The sequence below is a fragment of the Colossoma macropomum genome, unplaced genomic scaffold (assembly GCF_904425465.1).
Source record: "Colossoma macropomum unplaced genomic scaffold, Colossoma_macropomum, whole genome shotgun sequence".
Lineage (NCBI taxonomy): Eukaryota > Metazoa > Chordata > Actinopteri > Characiformes > Serrasalmidae > Colossoma > Colossoma macropomum.
This window is the reverse complement of record NW_023494787.1, coordinates 22,017,675-22,035,437: the sequence shown is the minus strand read 5'-3', so window position 1 is coordinate 22,035,437 and position 17,763 is coordinate 22,017,675. Positions and strand designations below refer to the sequence as shown.

At 38.9% G+C, this 17,763-nt stretch overlaps 1 protein-coding gene across 2 annotated transcripts in view; it reads right to left on the bottom strand.

The window, feature by feature from the left end:
• Window positions 1-381: 381 nt before the first annotated feature.
• Window positions 382-17,763, bottom strand: part of vps50 (VPS50 EARP/GARPII complex subunit) — a 159,800-nt gene continuing 142,418 nt past the window's right edge. For both annotated transcript variants that reach the window (XM_036566437.1, XM_036566438.1), the window contains 5 exons: window positions 14,706-14,802; window positions 13,050-13,208; window positions 7,586-7,707; window positions 2,816-3,005; window positions 382-1,541 (listed from right to left, as the gene is read on the bottom strand). In XM_036566437.1, coding sequence (XP_036422330.1) covers window positions 1,422-1,541; window positions 2,816-3,005; window positions 7,586-7,707; window positions 13,050-13,208; window positions 14,706-14,802 — 688 coding nt within the window. In that variant the 3' untranslated portion in view covers window positions 382-1,421. The remainder of the gene's footprint in view (window positions 1,542-2,815; window positions 3,006-7,585; window positions 7,708-13,049; window positions 13,209-14,705; window positions 14,803-17,763) is intronic.

The window sequence follows — 17,763 nt, the reverse complement described above, 5'->3', positions numbered from 1 at the left end:
AATCTGCACTGTTACTGCAGCTCTGTTGTGAGTCCAGCAGCAGGTCCTAAGGGAGAGGTCAGTGCTGTTCAAAGCTTTTGAAGTCCAGTAGAGTTTCCTGACACTACCTGGCGTGCACTCATACCCCAAGATAACAGATTACTTCCTACTTCCTCTCCTAGCCACCTCACACCCGAAGAACATTACAGGAAAAGAAAGTTCGGGAGAAACGGTTGAACTAAAAGTAGCTCCGGGGAGGCATAACAATGCAAAGGTGGAACAACAATTCAATCATAAATTCCTGACATTTTTCTAATTCAGTCCTGTACAGGGTTCACATCTGGAGAAAAATATACAAACAAGTACTCTTAAAAATAAAGACAGTCTATTCAAACACAAATATAACGTGGATGTTAGTGTATTTATTTTGGGACCTTGATTCTAACTTGTTACAGTCAGTTAACATAAGCAACGTAATATTTTGCTTCAGGCCACTACAGAGTAACAGCAAGGAAGTCTACTTCAACAACAGGCTTAAGTTTGATGTAACGCCCTGGGTGTACAAAATTACAGTAGCTGAAATAAATAAAACGTGGTTTTGCCACTTACATATACAGTGTAAACCATCTGCGTCACAAACACAAAGTGCGGAATGAAGTTCTGTAGCCAAGTGTTGTCATCTTATAGAAGCATACATACAAGGGAAAAACAACAGAATAACAGCAGCCAAATTTCTAAACATTAATATTCTTCCATGAAAAAGTAAGAAAGAAATAAAGAAAGAAAAACATTGCAAGATGCAAGATGATAGATATGGTTGATCAACCAATCGACCACATACATAGACATTTTTGGGATAAATAATAAAATTACTTCCTTTTTTCTTAAAAAAAAACAAAAGGAACAAATACATTTCAACAAAGAACACACAATTAGTTTGAGTAACAGAGTTGGAGAAACAGACATTAAGATCACTAGATTTTTCCCCTCAATGGATGGATATTCATCAAGTCTTCAAAAGTACATGCAACATCTTGAAAATAACAAACCTTCACCTACAAATGGAGTATCTCTGCTTAAAAAGAACTGGTAGAACTATCAGAATCTTTGAAATTTCTCACAATAAAACATCATTGCCAGGCAGCTGCCCTTTGCAAATCATTTGTCGTTCAGGATTTGCCCTTCATCTCAAGTGTCATTCATTCATGTGGTCAGTTAACTGATAGTGATATACACAGATATCAAAGAGCTGTTCATAAGCCAGCATCATGTACAGTAAAAGCAAAAGCTGGTTATAGTCGCAAAAAAATGTACAAAGCAGCTGCGGAAATTTGCTAACGATAAAATGCTAGTCATGCATGGTGGGATATTCTGCACATTAGTAACTGTGTATGTGATTTCCACTGTGATTCCGCTTTCAGCCTGGGCGACCCTGCTCTCGTTTATCTTTTTGGTCGGTCGATGTCATCAATAGCTGCGAGAAGTTTCTGTCTGGCTTTCTTGTTGATGTGAGAGCCGAGGCAGACGTTGACCAGGTTGGCCAGCTGCTTCATGGAGTATTCCTGCTTAAACACAACACACAGTAAGTTTGAAAAAACAAATGGCATTTCTGTCTAGTGAAAGACGTCCCTCACAAACCCTGGGCAGAAGCACAACTAATATTTAAAACTCCAAAACATGGTTATAATAACGTGGAGAAGATTCCATACCAGAGCTTAAACCTACCATAACAAAAAAATTATACTGAAACTCAATATGCAAATGGCATTTATGTCAGTCTAAAAAACATGAAATTCCATAAACAAATGGCATTACTTGTAATTGTGATGTGTAGGACATGTGCCAAACTGAAAGAAAAACCCTTCATTTTATTGTTCTGTCATCACTGGTTCTCTACTCTTGCTTTTTGAGAATTAAATGCTGAATGTTTCAGAAGTGAAAGTAATCCAGCTTGAAAAGCAATCCACACAGCTAAATTACGTTTAACAGCACTGCGCTTTCAATATGGCAAAACTAAATGCTAAGTACATCACTGCATTTCTTCATGAAACCCCATAGTTTTCACTGCATGATTGGATAATGATGACATGTCAGTGTGGCACAATTCCTGCATATTCTTGATGATGGAAATGCAGTGTGCAAATTGCTTTCAGTATATTCACTTATTCATTTATAATTTTTCAGTAAAGAAATTAACTTAATGGCTGTGAGCTGCATGAAACGACAGTATAGCTGTCTTTGAACAATGTAATGAGGTTTTTGCTTTTAAGTTTGGCACAATTTCTGCATGTCACTCACGTTTTACACTGTTATGACTGCTTTAAGCGCTGACTCTTCTCCATATAATAAAACAAAGATGGTTCTCTGGGTGATATTTATTGACAACAGAGATGCATTATTTTTCATTAACTTCTTAAAGAAACTTGCAGAGAACCTTGTGAAATTGAAATGTTTGTCATTAGCCATGTTTTCACTGTCAGACAGAGTAAATCAACGCAGGCAGAACATTCACAGAAGGTCCGTAGAGACTATTTGTTAAGAAAAAACATGGATACTGTTTCCTGGCCTCGTTTGACAAGTCTAGAATTTGGCCTAGAGGGAAAGCCTCTTGGTTTGTGGAAACAAACTCCTTACGCTAGAAGCTCTTCCCTGATATCACTGGGTTTAAAATGAGAAAAAAAGCCAAAGTGATTAAACAGCCTTGGGCTATGGTGGAGAGTGGAAATTCAGTAAGATCATGGACCTGAAGGACACAAATGTGGATTTCTGGGTGACAGCAAAAGCACAGCAAGTAAGTACATTTGCAGTTGGGTCTGCTGACAGGTACTGGACTCACCCTGTGATTCTTGATGAACTGCTCCATGTCATTTTCAGTCAGGTAGTAGGCTTTAATGTAGGTCTCTACAAACTCCTTATCTGGGATGGGTCTGAGATCAGTCAGTTTCTCCAGCTTCATGAGGAACTGCTGGAAGTCCAGTTGCATCAGGGCTCGGCCCTCGTTACTGCACTTCTTCACATTAGCATAGCTGGCAGACAGCAGAGGAGAGGAATGGAAGCTTCAGACACATAGAGGCCCACAAGCTGCATTCATTAACTTTGCACATTTTCATGGAAAACATCACTGGATATTTGGATAGGTGGATGAGGATAGAGTGCTACTGTCTTCCTCAGTCATCTTCTTCTGTCTTTTTTTCAACATATACAATGCTTTGCTTCAATGTTTTGTCTACAAAATTTGCACCCTCTATTCATCTCTACGGAAGCCCATTACTGCCAGGTAGAGATTTTTTTGGCAGCAGTATGACAAAACTTTGACACTGACTTATTTCAAAAAAACAAACAAACAAAAAAACAAACAAACAAACAAACAAAAAAAAACGTAACATCTTGAAAAAATGACTTTTTTTTAATTACTGAGTTAGTATCTCAAAATAATTTTATTTTAGTTATTAAATTTCAAGAAAGTAAGTAATTATTTTGGGACAGCACGTCATTTTAAGATGCTAAGTCATTATTTTGACATAAGTCATTATTCTGGGATAAATATTATTTCAACACAGTAAGTCAGTATTTTGCGGAAATTTATTCTGACATCGTAAGTTATTATTTCAACATGGAATGAGCTTCCATACATATCGCTAAATAAAATGAATAGAACAATTTCTGGACCAGTTAAATTTTCCATAATAAACTGAAATATTTATTTACAAAAAAACTTATAGGGGATCTGCTTTGCTACATCCAAAGGCATTGGACACTTCTTTTACTCTGTACTAATGCTGAGAGATAGGCCATAGGGAAGGTTAAGGACGAAGGGACACACTAGGCACCTCAAGTCCAGGGAAAATAAAGCCAGCTCAAGGTGTTTTAATGATACCATGCCTTTGCAGTGTCAGAAAAAGAAAAAAGAAAAAGCATTCCAGCGGTTGCATCATAACTCTGGGTGATCATCAAAGCCTGCAAGAAAAAAATCAATGAAAACCAAAATACTGTGGCAATCCTATTATCATATAACGACTTGAAATCAGCATGCAAGTGCTCATTTCCACTGCAGTTCTGCCTCATTCCGCACCCTATTATGGACCACAAACCTATGAACATAACCTCAAACATGCTTTCCCTAGTGTGCAAACATTTAGAGACAATGACACCCTGAGTTTGGCAGGTAAAAGACACCAGAGGGATTCCATTTCTGCTCTGCTCAAATGTAAATAATGCCAGGCCATTTTTCTATTCATTTGAACAGCTTTACAGGACTCGAAGGACACAGGCCCTAAGCACTCATCACAGCAGCCAATTTAAAGCGTGGCCACATCCAAAGCAAACGCACAGCCAGGCAGATCAGCCTCAGCTGACACCAGTGTTTACTTTTTGGATGACAGCGGCATAATTGCTTTCTGTGGTGAAATGATACTGTGAGACCAAGCAAGTGCATCTGCCCTGCTACTTGGACCTCTACATCTCTAAATCTCTCTTTTTTCCTCACCTCTCACGTTCTGCTTGATGCTGTCAGAGAGCAGCTGTGATGACACGGGTAGCGGTGACTCAGAATGTAAACAAGCAGGGGTTCTGAGGAGTCCACGCAAAGTGAGGGAAGACACGCAGGCTGAATGGACAAAGCTGTCAAGGTTTTGAATTGTGGTGGAGCTGCCACTCAGGCAGAACAGCTGGCTGGGAATCGCCGATAAAAAGAAATGCACACCATAACAGAAGGTCTGTGGTAGACACGCAGATGTTAACATCTTGCATTAATTAAATTAGGCCACCCAGAAGACATCTAAGTCTACAGAGGCATTGGGAAACACCTCACGTAGAAGGTAGGAGGCAAAGCTAAATCTCTCAGAACCAGTATTGATCCAATCCTGCTTGGCTAAAGTAAACTTGCAGAGTTTGGCCCTAGCACTCCTACACAACAGACACAGGAGGAGCATTGGAGCTTCCCATGTTTCTTCCCACGCCTTCCATTTCCTCAAGAACGAAGCAGTTCTTCGTGTATACATCAATATTGCAGGGCTTGGAGAATGCAGTATCTTGATTCTTTCTTGTTCTCTTAAGATCAAAACCCAAGACTAACTGTCCAAAAAGCTACTTAGATATTTGATGGATGGTTTTCTGAAGTCAAATGCTGACAGACGAGGCCCTGGTCATACATGGTCCCTGTGCACTTCATGTCAGAATATCAGCGGTGACGTGAACAAGGCTTTTTCCCAGGCTGTAGGCATGTGGAGGAGGTGAGTGAGGGTAGCGGAATAAGGAGTACTGTGCAAAAGTCAGTGACCACTCTTTAATTTCCAGACAAATTGACCATTAAGTACAAGTTATTCGTTTTGTAGGAGATATCTCAGAGGAGATTAGATATTAGATAATCCACTGTCATAAAGAAGGGGGAAGTCAAGGGAAAATAAAAGCTATACAAAAGACTGGACCCCTAACAATCATGCAAGATCTGGTAAACCACCAACTAAACAGTATTTAAAGCTTTCATCTTTGAGAGAGAGGAGAAAATCAAGCTCCAGTCTTGCTTCAGATCTGAAAAACCCATAGGTGTTTCTGTCCATCCTTCCACTGTGAAAAGAAACTCAACATTGAGTCTGAAAGGACGTGTAGCTGTCAAGAAGCTATTACTGAGAAAAGGAAATTGAAGAAATAGAAGAAAATTTGCAAATCAAATAAAGACGCTGCTGGTGTTTTCAGAACAATGGACTGACCACCTCAGAGTCCAGACCTCAACATCACTGAATGTATCTAGGATTACTTACATCGTAAACAAAGCAGAAAATGCAACCAACTTCTAAGACCGAACTTTGAAGTTGTGGAAAAATATCTCTGCAGATTTCTTTGAAGAACTGAAAGTAAGTCTCCTGACAACAATGTAAGCTGTAAGAAAGACAAAGCGTGGATACACTAAACACTGCAATATTTGAACTTACATTTAGTTATTGTGTAATATTGTGTTAATATATGTTTTGCCTGATGCTGAAAAATAACTTGCATTTCATGGCTGTATTCACTGGATGTTAAATAAATGAAAGGTGGTCTCTGACTTGTGAACAGTATTGTATCTCAGGACTGCAGCACACCCAGACTGTGCTTTCTCAGTGCACCACTTACCTAACAACTCCTTAGGGTTTGTTCACCACACTTTACTTATGACAAGCAGATGTTCAAACAACTGGTTGATAAAACTGACAAAAAAGAGAGGGGGAATTAAATATGGGCATGGAAGGAAATCAGGCAGCTGACAGGCGGGCCCAAGGAGCCACTGTGGAAAGCAGCCGCAGACATGGGTATATAGAAGCTGTTTTTTCTCTCATCACTATAACTCACCACAAGCATTTCACATCTGACAGAACTACAGTGCTCTGGGAATATTTACGAGGGTGCCCAAGGAACAAGGAGGGAACCTCCCCCCATCCCTCTCCCAAAAAACACAAATACTCCTCCACATGAACGCAAAGAAGGGACGAATCAAACAGAGATGAATGAGGCAGCCAGAACTTCTCTATCGGCCAAATCCAGGTGTCTATAAATCTAATATTCAACAGGTGAAATTTTGCACACTCCTTAAAATCCATTTTGATTAAGCACCATGTCTCCTTCAGCCTTCACCATTATGTGACCAAGCCATAAATGAAAACACTGTAAAGTCTTTTTTCACTATTTTCCACTGGATAGTCTGGTAGAAAATGTTTGTTGTCTCTAATGGCATCCTGAAACGTAATGGATGTATGAATAAAAGAAGAAAAAAAGGCTTGCTTTATTCAGTCAGAGGTGAGGTTGGGAGACATTAGCCAGCATTATTCACCCTTTTTAGCTAGTAATGTTTAGAAAAAGGATGCTTATGGTAACCTTGTAAAAATTCAATAAACAGTCATACAGCAAGATGATGAGAAAATATGGCTTAAAACTCAAGATATGTCAACTTGTTAAACCAAAATGCAAGTACAAACACAAATCATTCTACAATATGCTTCAATACACATCTTTGTTTTGGCAAACTACCAACGTTTCAATCCTGAATGGATCGTCAGTTTGCCAGTACATGGATGTGTGAGAGCATATTTCAGTGTAAAGGTTTTCTCAAAACTCTTTTGTAAGTTATCCTTCTAGCCCTCAGGCTGACAAAATATAATATTACTATATTTAAACTGTTATATTGTCCATTTCTTTGTCTGCCTCAAATATTCCTGGCAAATGTACTTTAACTCCTCCAAGTTGTTCACAAGGGTAGGAATGTTCTACTGTACAGCTTCACAACTTCCTCAGGAACCATACATTATACATTTAATACAGAACACTCCTTTCAGTCTTGTGATCATTTGTACATTTCTCCTCAAACAGATAAAGGTTCACATTCCCAGTCTCAGATTAATACTATTACAGAGCTAGATTACTTTGTTAGTGCTAATTCATCTTTGGAAATCCTTTTTCGTCTAAGACTGAGCTACATCTCTGTCCGGGCAACTGCCCAAAGAGGTTGTTATCATGGCACTGAAAGAGACAACAGAAGAGAACAAAAACATTCTGTTTCCACTGTGATTAGCAATTACAAAGGCTTAATGGCTGGTTACATGTTCCTGCTGGCAGTGCAGAGTGTGCTACTCACCCCTCCACTAGTGTTCTGTTGGCCAGCCGGATGCAGTGCTCCCAGAGGACATTGGACACCGGCAAGGGGATCCGTACTTGTCTGGAGACATCTCCGAGCCTTTTATTGAACTGCTCAAACTCCTGTAACATAAAAACAGAGTGTCCAGCCAAAGGTTGTTCACTGCAACACTTATTGGGCTGTTCTCCTACTGTATGGCTTCAACCTGTGCTAAACACTGTTCGGCCTCTGTTGTGCCTCGCCTCCTCAGAGTCATAACCTCTTAATGGAAGAGGTAGCTTTAAACAAGGTCTGATTTGGGCTTTGGGCATACAATGTATGACAGTCAAAGTCAAAAGATGAAGACAAAGTTCAATCCTAGCCTGGAGTCAGTGGATTCTGTGTGTTCGAACTAGGGATGCAAATAATTAACCATAACGCGACAAATAAACAGTTGTTTGACCAAAGCTATCGGTTTGAAAAAGTGAATATAATTTTATCTCATTTCCAATTAATAACACCTCTTATCTGTATAAGCAAGTCATTCTAGTTGAGTAACATATTTTGTATGCATGAGAGTGCAACAGGCAACTGGTCCTGCTAGACAGCACGCAGCTAAAAATAGTGGTGTTTGAGACCACTTTTCAAGATGACGATAGCACAACTACAACAATGTACCACAATGAAAGCAAACATCTGCGTACAGCAAGACAGACCATGTCTGTCCATGTTTGTCCATGTTCTCCGAGAGAAAGTGTGAAGCACAGACTGAAGAACTCAGTCAGAGAAGGACTAAGTGGAGAGCTACTGAGGTATACTGAGCCAACGCTAGCCCTGGTCATGGTACTTCTGTTCTTTTTATACACTGATTAAATATAACCAACTTTCAGTAGCACATAATTGTATTTTCTGAAAGTACTGATAGGTGTAAAGTCAGACTATGCTGGCCTGCATGTAAATGGGACTATAAATGGACTAGTTTTTTATACAGCTCTTTGTAAACATCTTTGATCAGTCTAGTTTCCGAGACTAAGAACCTACTTGGCTATTGTGTGCATATAAACGTAGCTGATGTGTTCAACCCTTGTCTGGATTCAGTGCATTTAATGTATTCCAACCACAGCCTGGATTTAAAGAGTTCTATCCTAGCCTGGATTTGATGGACTCAATGTGTTAACCATAGTCAGGATTCAATGTATTCAAGCCTAGCCTGGATTCAGTGGATTCAATGTGTTCAATCCTAGTCTGATATCCTCTGAAGGCCTAGTCCTCCTCCTACAAGACTTCCATTCAAGGTGCTCTTGTCCTGAGGCACTACCTACTCTTTAACCCTGTTGTGATGAACTGTGATGTACAGGGATTCTTCACTGGAAATCCTTCTTAGTCAAGCCCTGCCATACAAAGCATCCAGTGCAGTGTACTGCAGTGGTGCAGCACAGATCAGTCACTCACAGAGGTGTTGACTCAGCTGGACCATTTCTCTCTGTTTCGTGGCAAAAATGTTTCTTATTCCTGTTTCTTACTGGACAGGTTGACATATGGTTTTATGGACGCCAAGAACTACATGTACCATGTTCTAGCTCTGTGTTTGTTGCTGATGCAAGCCAACAGAGTGAGATGAGAGGAAAAAAACATGAACTACACTCGTGATTAGTATTATGAATATGCATGCTTACTTTTTTTATGTAATAATTTTGTGTTATGCAGTCTGATACTTTAGTTTAAAGTTTAATTACAGCTCAAATGCATAATGATTGTAGTGCCTTATGCATTAGGGCCCAAAATGTAATATAAAGTTATAAGAAATCTAGTTTACATGACTGATAAGTTAGGATCTAATGTGGGCTACATAATATATGGCAGGGGTTTTTCATTGCAGTCCTATGGACTCCCAGCTAGTCCACATTTCTATTATGTTTAGTGTCCTATACGTTGAGCCAAGTATTCTACAGTCCTTGATTACTGGCTGACTTGTGTTTTCGAGAACAATACTGTAGACTGGCTCACAGTTCTCAAGGACTAGCTTCTGATATGCAGCACCATTTTGCTCAAAATATTAAGTATTGCTTTTCAGATTTCATTTCTCTGAGGTAATGCAATGAAGCTGCTGATAACTTCTGCGTTGTCGCTGTTGGATCAAAACCTCATATCCCGTTTTTCTTGTTTTTCATGTTTTTACATGGTATAAAATGGCAGCTGGTTTTGGAAAAAAATCTCATTACATTAACTTACATTAAAAGTTAAGAACGTTTTTGTGTTCTCCTGTGAAATTTCCCATTTTGAGATACCAGATTTTGTTCCGACAGGGACAGTATGCATGCTGTTGCTCTCCAAAAAAAATGAAAAAAAAAAAAAAGATCTCCAAAACAGTAACAAAAATGTTCTTAAGTTAATGTAATGAGATTTTTTTTTCCAAGACCATTTCTATTGATGCATTCATCGTCATGAAATCACAAAGTACCAAAGTAAAGGACAACTGCTGTGCTCAATGATGCAGAAAAAAAGACATGAAAAAAATGGAGATACAAGTTTTTTTGGACAGCGATGATATGTAAAGTTACAGCCAGCAAAGTATAAACCAGCATAAGAATTTAGCTAAAATATGGTAGCTAAGTGGAGTACAAAACAGCAAACCAAGCTGCAATTGTGCCAAGTGTTCTGATTGTTCTAATTAAAAAACATAACTGTAAGTTATGAAAATTATCTGGAAATCATAATTTGAGCCGGCAAGCATATGTCCTACCTGGGCAACATGGTGTCCTCTATCTAAGCAGAAGTCATCAAGAGACACTGCAGTATTTACTTCTTTCAGAATGAGTAGGCAGCACCAATTTGGCTTGAGGAAACGCTTGGCACAGGTAGCTAAACGTATGGGGCACTGGCAGTGCACAGCGACTCACATTTCTTAGAAGATACACAAAAGGTGAGCATGACTTTTTCATTAGTAGCCGAGCTTCCTTGAGTCTGCTGCGCGAACTGTGCAGCATGGCTGAGGACTTATGTAAATTTGTTCACCGGCACATGATTATGCATATTTTGGGATTCAGAGGGTTTCATGTGCAAATAAGCCGCGCTTATAATTTAATTGTAAAACCCCATCTGTTCTGTGAGAATCTCCTTCCTGATATATGCTACCGCCATGCAAATGACACCTTGCCTCCCTATGCAAAATGCATACAGGCTAATGAATGGAGGTTATGAATAAATATTCACATGCAGATGACAGAGATGCTCTCAGCTCAGTGACGATTAACAAACAGGAGCGAAGTGGCTTCTGTAACAACCCTTAAACTTGTCTCTCTGAATCTGCATTTCACTCTCAAATCCCTCCCATTTAAATCATTCAGATCCTGACAAATAATTGATATCCATGACCTTTTAATCTGGAAGAATTCAAGGGGCACAGTGATTAGGGATTTAAAAAAAGAGTAAAAAACTGCAGAAAAGGACAAAGAAGAAGAAGGAAAACGAAGACAGGAAACCATGAGTGATTCGTTCGAAGTGCAGGAAAATGACTGGAGAAAGTTAACTTGATAATACAGCTACAGATCAATCTCCTCTATCCGCTGCAGGCTACAGATCTGCTTTGCTAGCACCTCTGGGAGTATATTTGGGTCAGAGCATTTGAAACATGGAGGGCATTTTCGAGTATTTTTTTTAATATGCTGCAAAACAGACAATGACAAATGAAAACAGAGAATCGAGGAGTGATAGACAGAATGACAAATGAAAACAGAGAATGGAGGAGTGACAGCTGTCCAGACCCTCTAGCCTAGAGTTAAGACCCACACAGCAGGACCCAGAGGAGCAACACTTAACCTGAATTACTTCACTATAAACATGCAGCTGTGTGATTGGGCAATGTCCCAACACCGTAAGACCCTCAGGATGCATCCAGGAGACAAGCTAATTTCAACCTAATTCACATATTCTTATCATTACTCAGCAGATTCTCCAAATATTTAACTCAATTCAACAGAAAGAAAAGCTTATCTTCTTAACTATCTGAAACAAAATTCTAGTTCTATGACCTTCTACATGCACCAAGGACCTGAAGCAAGAGTTTATGCACTGTTTATTTGAGGTCATATAAACATAGAGAGAACATACATGGATTTAAGGTAGAGGGATAAAAACAACAAAAATGCTGTGGAATATGGGGCTCAATAATAAATAAATTATAAAATAAATTTGACTGTTTGGACCTATGGATCAGTTGCATATCTGGTGTAAGAGAAGCAAAACATATGACAAAAAGAACACCATCCCCACGGTCAAGCATGGAGGTGGTGCAGACCTGATGAGGGAGTGTTTTGTTGCTGCAGGAACTGGCAATCTTGCCTGTTTGACTGGCATCACTGATTCACTGAAATACCAGCCATTTTGTAGAAGAATGTTGTCTTCAGTGCATAAACTGAAGCTTGGTGATCACTGGACTTTCCAGAAAGACAATGATCCCAAGCATACAGCCAAGTCAACCAAAGCTTGGTTCAGGAATCAGTCCTGGAATGTCCTTGAGTGGCCATCTCAGTCCCCAGATTTAAATCCCATTGAAAATCTTTGGTGGGATTTAAAGAAAGCTACCACAGGACACGGAAACCAAGGAACATTAATGAGCTGGAAGGTTTTGCACATGAGGAATGGGCAAAGATTCCAATAGATAGATTTCAGAAGCTTGTGAGCACCTTCCAAAAGTGTTTATTGGAGTTTATAAAGTGTAAAGGATGTGCCACAAAACACTGACTTTAGGGGGTTGAATAAATTTTACACTCGGACATTTGTAATGAGAATGATTCTTCATTTGTACTGTTCGTGGTAAAATTGCTTGAACATTCTTTGACTGTTTACTAAAGCCTTGGCTGATTTTCATCAGTTTCTATTTATATTACCAAACTGCCTTGCACTTTGAGGGGGTTGAATAATTTTGAGTGCAACTGTATGTTTAAACATTTATGTACACATATGTATTCCTAGAGTTATACTTCTACTATCTACGACAAAGGGCCACGGCTAGAGTATTTTAAATTAGAATAATGTCCAAACAACAACAACAGCAGTGAACCAATTAGCCACTGTCACCTACAATCCTTCTATGCTATGATATTTGATCAGGAGTTTCTCAGTAAGATGTTCTGATGCCCTTTTAAATACAGAAGATGGGCTGACGTGAAATGTCAGCAGTAATGCAGTATGGCAATTTAGCCACTTTCTTGAAAACAAATTATAACACAGTACTGCAATTTAGCCACTTTCTCAAATACAAATTAGCCTTGTCATAATTAATTACCGGAACATGCCACAGCCACAAAAAGGACACCAAATACCTCATCTAACTGGTTAAACCTAACCTTTATCAAAGTGCATCTAACCACTGACCGACCCCTCTCCTTTTATCTGAAAATGAAGAGAGGGGGGGTCTGTCTGTGAGGAACTAACACATTGTACTATCACATAAAACCCATTCAGCCTCACACAAACACATTACCTTTAAAAGGACATCCACATAGACATTGTGCTGTGACATTATCTCTTTAATGTCCCATTTCACTCCCGCCATCAGCAGCAGCATCTGCTCATAATCAATGGCTTTGGCTGCCACTATCCAGTAAGTGGGCTTGCGGAGCTCGCTGGCTGTGGACACCGTCTGCAGGAGAAAAGAGCAGTCAGGAAATTAGTTCAGAACAGATCTACACACAGCCACTGGTCCATGAGTGAGGGTTGTAAAGTCATCTGACAACTCTAGGTGATATATGCAAAAGATAACAGCATTTATTAGTACAGTACAAACAGACTGATTGTCTGTACTGAGAATCACTTCAGACGCTTCAGACAGGGACAGGTTCACAAGAATACAATGTATAGATTCAGCTGTAATGACACTGAACAAGCCTAACCATTTATCAAAAGGATTTTCAATGGAGAGCCCATGGGGATGCCCCACTGATTGAAATTAGACTTTAGAGATGTTCATTTCAGAGGTAACAGGACATTGTTGTAAGCATGATTTTAAACAAGAAACAGGTTCACTTATGAGGTTTGTGTAGTTTTTGTACCAAAAACAGTCATTATCAACTATTTCATGACCATTTTGCAACCACTCTATCACTCAGAATTAAATAGGTTATTTTTGTTACTGTGTCTTTAAGACATATGTAAATGGTCTCTGTTCTGATTGGCTGCCCTGTATATTAGGCAGGCTGAATTGGCAGATATATGTAAATCTTTCACAAAAATTATACATATAAAAGGACCGCTTTCGCAGTTTAGCTTCCATTCTGGACGGCATAGTCTGGGGAGCGAACTGTATGAAACTACATCAACGTGATTGACCATTTTTTGGCAGAATTAAGAGAGGCACTAGGGTGGTTTTCTAAACTTTCTTTTATGGTTCTAAAAATTCTTAGGAAAGTCCAGAATAAATGAAGGCTCATGTTTTGTTAATATTTAAAAAAAAGCGCACCAACTGAAAAGGAAAAATGTTCATAGCTTTTGAGAAAAAAAAAAACAAACAAACCTTACGCAATTACGTCAAAATATTCAGGGTATCATGATAAAAAGTAAAACGCAACAGCATGTGAAACACGGCTATGATATGTGAATATCGGTTCTCAAGGAACAAAACCTTGTTTTTAGGAGAAAAAATAAACTTTCTTGATTTTTAATGTAAGTTAACCCAAGTTATTCTAATAAGACTTTCTTCCAAGTAATTTTGGAACATTTCTAATGGCTTGTTTGTCATAAATAGTTCAGGCAAGGTAAAGAGCAGATGGCATTTTCAAATTAATTACATGAATGAATGAATGGAGTAAACTACATTATAAATAATTTAGAAGATTTTGGTTCCATCATGGAGAAGTTAAAAGGATTTTAACATTTTTTAATTAACTGTGCCCAGAAATATTTTTATTGGCCCAAGGCTGAGGAAAAGCCAGAGAACAGGAATCAGTAGTGGCGATGTAAAGCTCTGATGACGAGCCTCTTCGCCTCACAGCATGGCTACACCACTGGGCCAAGTTCGCTTTTTTTTTCAAGAAGAGGGCAACCCTGAGCACTTGGCAAGAGAGAGAGGGAGGAAACTGAAAGGTTGTTGATGAGACAGACAAAAAGGGCAAGTCCATAAATAGAGTTTGAGGAGGCTGACCTGTGAGTAGAACTGCTGGAGGAAGGGCTTCTTGGCTGGAGGCATCATGGTGTCCAGATGAGGCTGTAGGAGCTCGAACTGCTCGGCCAAGAACACTCTGTAGGGGGACACAGGGTTCATGTCAGTGGCAGCTTTTTAGTGCACCACTCAGGGGCAGTGCATAGGGCTTACAGCAGGGATCACAGGCCCTCAGAACTGTTCCACCAGTCAAGCACGAACGGACCAACTGACCACTCTGCATGCACTAAAAACACCTGCTTTTACCTGCTATTGAATTTATTTCTGAGATGCATTTGTAAACCTTTGATGAAGTGGACAATGGAAGACGTGATATGGATTACAAAGTTACAAACTGAGCAATGACCAAGGACATGACATTTATATAGCATTTTGTGTGATATTTTTGTGCAGTCCTGTAAGGTTGAATTGAGAATGGACATTTTTTTCTTTATTAATATACCTCTTTTTAAATGAAGAACTGTACTACTATTCATAAATTTGGAATCAATGACTCCACTTATACCTTGTAACTTGCTGAGTATTAGCTTTACATCTTGATATATATTGTCCACATAAAAATTAGGGCCTGACCAATACACTGGTAGGCTGATAAACTCAACTCGTGTTAGTGACCTGCAGTATTATCAGTATCAGCCATTCAAACTAACAGCCTCCAAAGATAAGGCAAAACCTGAAAGATGCCACTGAGCTACATACACATGCACACATTTAACTATATGACAACAATACAAGCTGAAATGCTGAATCTGAACACAAAAATAATCATAGTATGCAATACAAAATCCTCAGTTTTAGCTTGAGAATAAACTGTTATAACTCGTACCAGCGCAAAACACACTAACACACCACCACCACGTCAGTGTTACTGCTGTGCTGAGAATGATCCACCACCCAAATAGTACCTGCTCTGTGAGGGTCCATGGGAGGCCCTGACCACTGAAGAACAGGGTAAAAGGGGGCTAACAAAGTATGCAGAGAAACAGATGGACTACAGTCTGTAATTGTAGAACTACAAAGTGCACCTATAGCACCTATATAGTAAATGGAGCTGATAAAATGGACAATGAGCAGAGTGCTCATAATGTTATGCCTGATCGGTGTGTGTGTATATATATATATATATTATATATATATATATATATATATATATATATATGGAAAACTAGTGAAAAACAAGAGGTCATAAATGGACATCAAAAGTGCAAAGTACCCATTCTAGGTAGCTCTGCTGGGCTACAATATATTAGTCAACCTGAAATCAAATTGGACCTTTTCTACCTTGTTACTTCATGTCCTTGGTCACTTTAAGCATAATCCATTGTGTCATTTCATTCAACAGAAAAAATTCTTGTTTCTCTGTAATCTTTGATTGAAGTGCAGTGACTTTTGCCTGCCTCTAAACGCCATCTGACGTTTAGTTGCATCACCTTGTTCCAGCAGCAGGGAAGATTATACTAACCAAAAATATCTTAGCATGTTTTCCTTCCTCCTTCCACCACCCTGACCTATCATCAAGAGAGAACACTCTATATCGCCTCAGTTCCCAGATGCATATGTACATGTATGTCAGCAGACGATCTCCTTTCTTCTCTCTAACTTTCGGGTTTTATACTGCATGGAAAAATAGTCACTTCTGAGTTATTTCAGTTCATTTATGCTGGCAATCCAAGGTCATGTTAACACAAATGAGGCTGTTCAAATATCTGGCATCATTTGCACTGTTATTCAAACTTTTTTGCCATGCACACACACACACGCACACACGCGCACACACACACACACACACACACTCCAACTCTTGCTTACAAATGTTAGGTGGTTACATTCATCCATTGATTTATTTAATGAGAACCTGACTGTCTTTTTCTCTTGCTTTTGTGGTGAAAATTTAAAAAAAAAAGAAAGCAACACAGATGCTAAAAGGCTAGCTTGCTAACTGGTGCTTTGCCTGGTCTGCTTCTTAAAAGTCAAAAAGTCAGGTTTTCAATAAATAATGAATCCTGTTTCAGAAAATACACATCCAATTGCCATAGTACTTATTGTCTGACAAAACCTGTTTATTTCTATTTTTTATTTTTGGCTTTTCCGCAAAACAGACAGACTCTGCGGATTGTCACAGTCTGACTATTTGTTTTGGAATGCTCACTTTTCACAATTCAGCCTAATCCTGAAGAAGGTCCCGTCCACAATTATTTTCCGCCAGAGTATTCTGATTCATTTGGAACGTCACTTTAAGAAGTAAAAATGCTTCTGTCGTCTGATTCAAGTCGACTCTAGTTTCTGTTTATTTCAGTTTAAGAAGTGTGATAACTGACAACTAACAATCATATCAGTCTGTGAAAAAAAGTGTTTATCTAAAACTACTGGAGTATAAACTAAAAAACTAAAACATAAGGCATAAAATTAAATAATTGTTAATTAGAATGTTTTGTTTATCAGAATTTTTAGCCTCTTAAAATCAGTATTGGTCACAAAATTTTCATACCTAATAAAAATGCAGGTTTAAATGCACTCAAGACGCATTTAAAACAGATTTAAACCTGATCAGTCAAACAATTTCAGGTTTGAGATGCATTTTAGCCATCTCTCCATGTTACATATGACCACCGAAACCCCTCCCACTACTGTAATGGTAATTCCCTCTGCTGTTCTGCACATGAGGAAAAAAAACCTACTGGATTGCCGTCACTAAACAGAGGCATTGATGCTCCTTCAATTCAGCTCTTAACAAGAGTTTGTTCTCTGAGTTTAATTCAATAGCCTTAAGCAGTCCAAGCTATTTAAAATGAAGCGGCAGTTTGGTTCATCGTTATTCTGCCTTGTCGTTATTCACTGTCTCTCTACAAAATATCATGTTGAAACACATGCTGTCCCTGATTGTGATGACTAATAACATCTTCTTGTAAACATCGATGTAAAGCCGGTGTAAGGAAATGAATAACGCCGTGCAAAATTGGGCTTTTCAAGATATCAGAAGAGGAAAAATGAACACCACAGGCGACTGATTGTAGCAATCAGATTATAATGCATGTGGTTA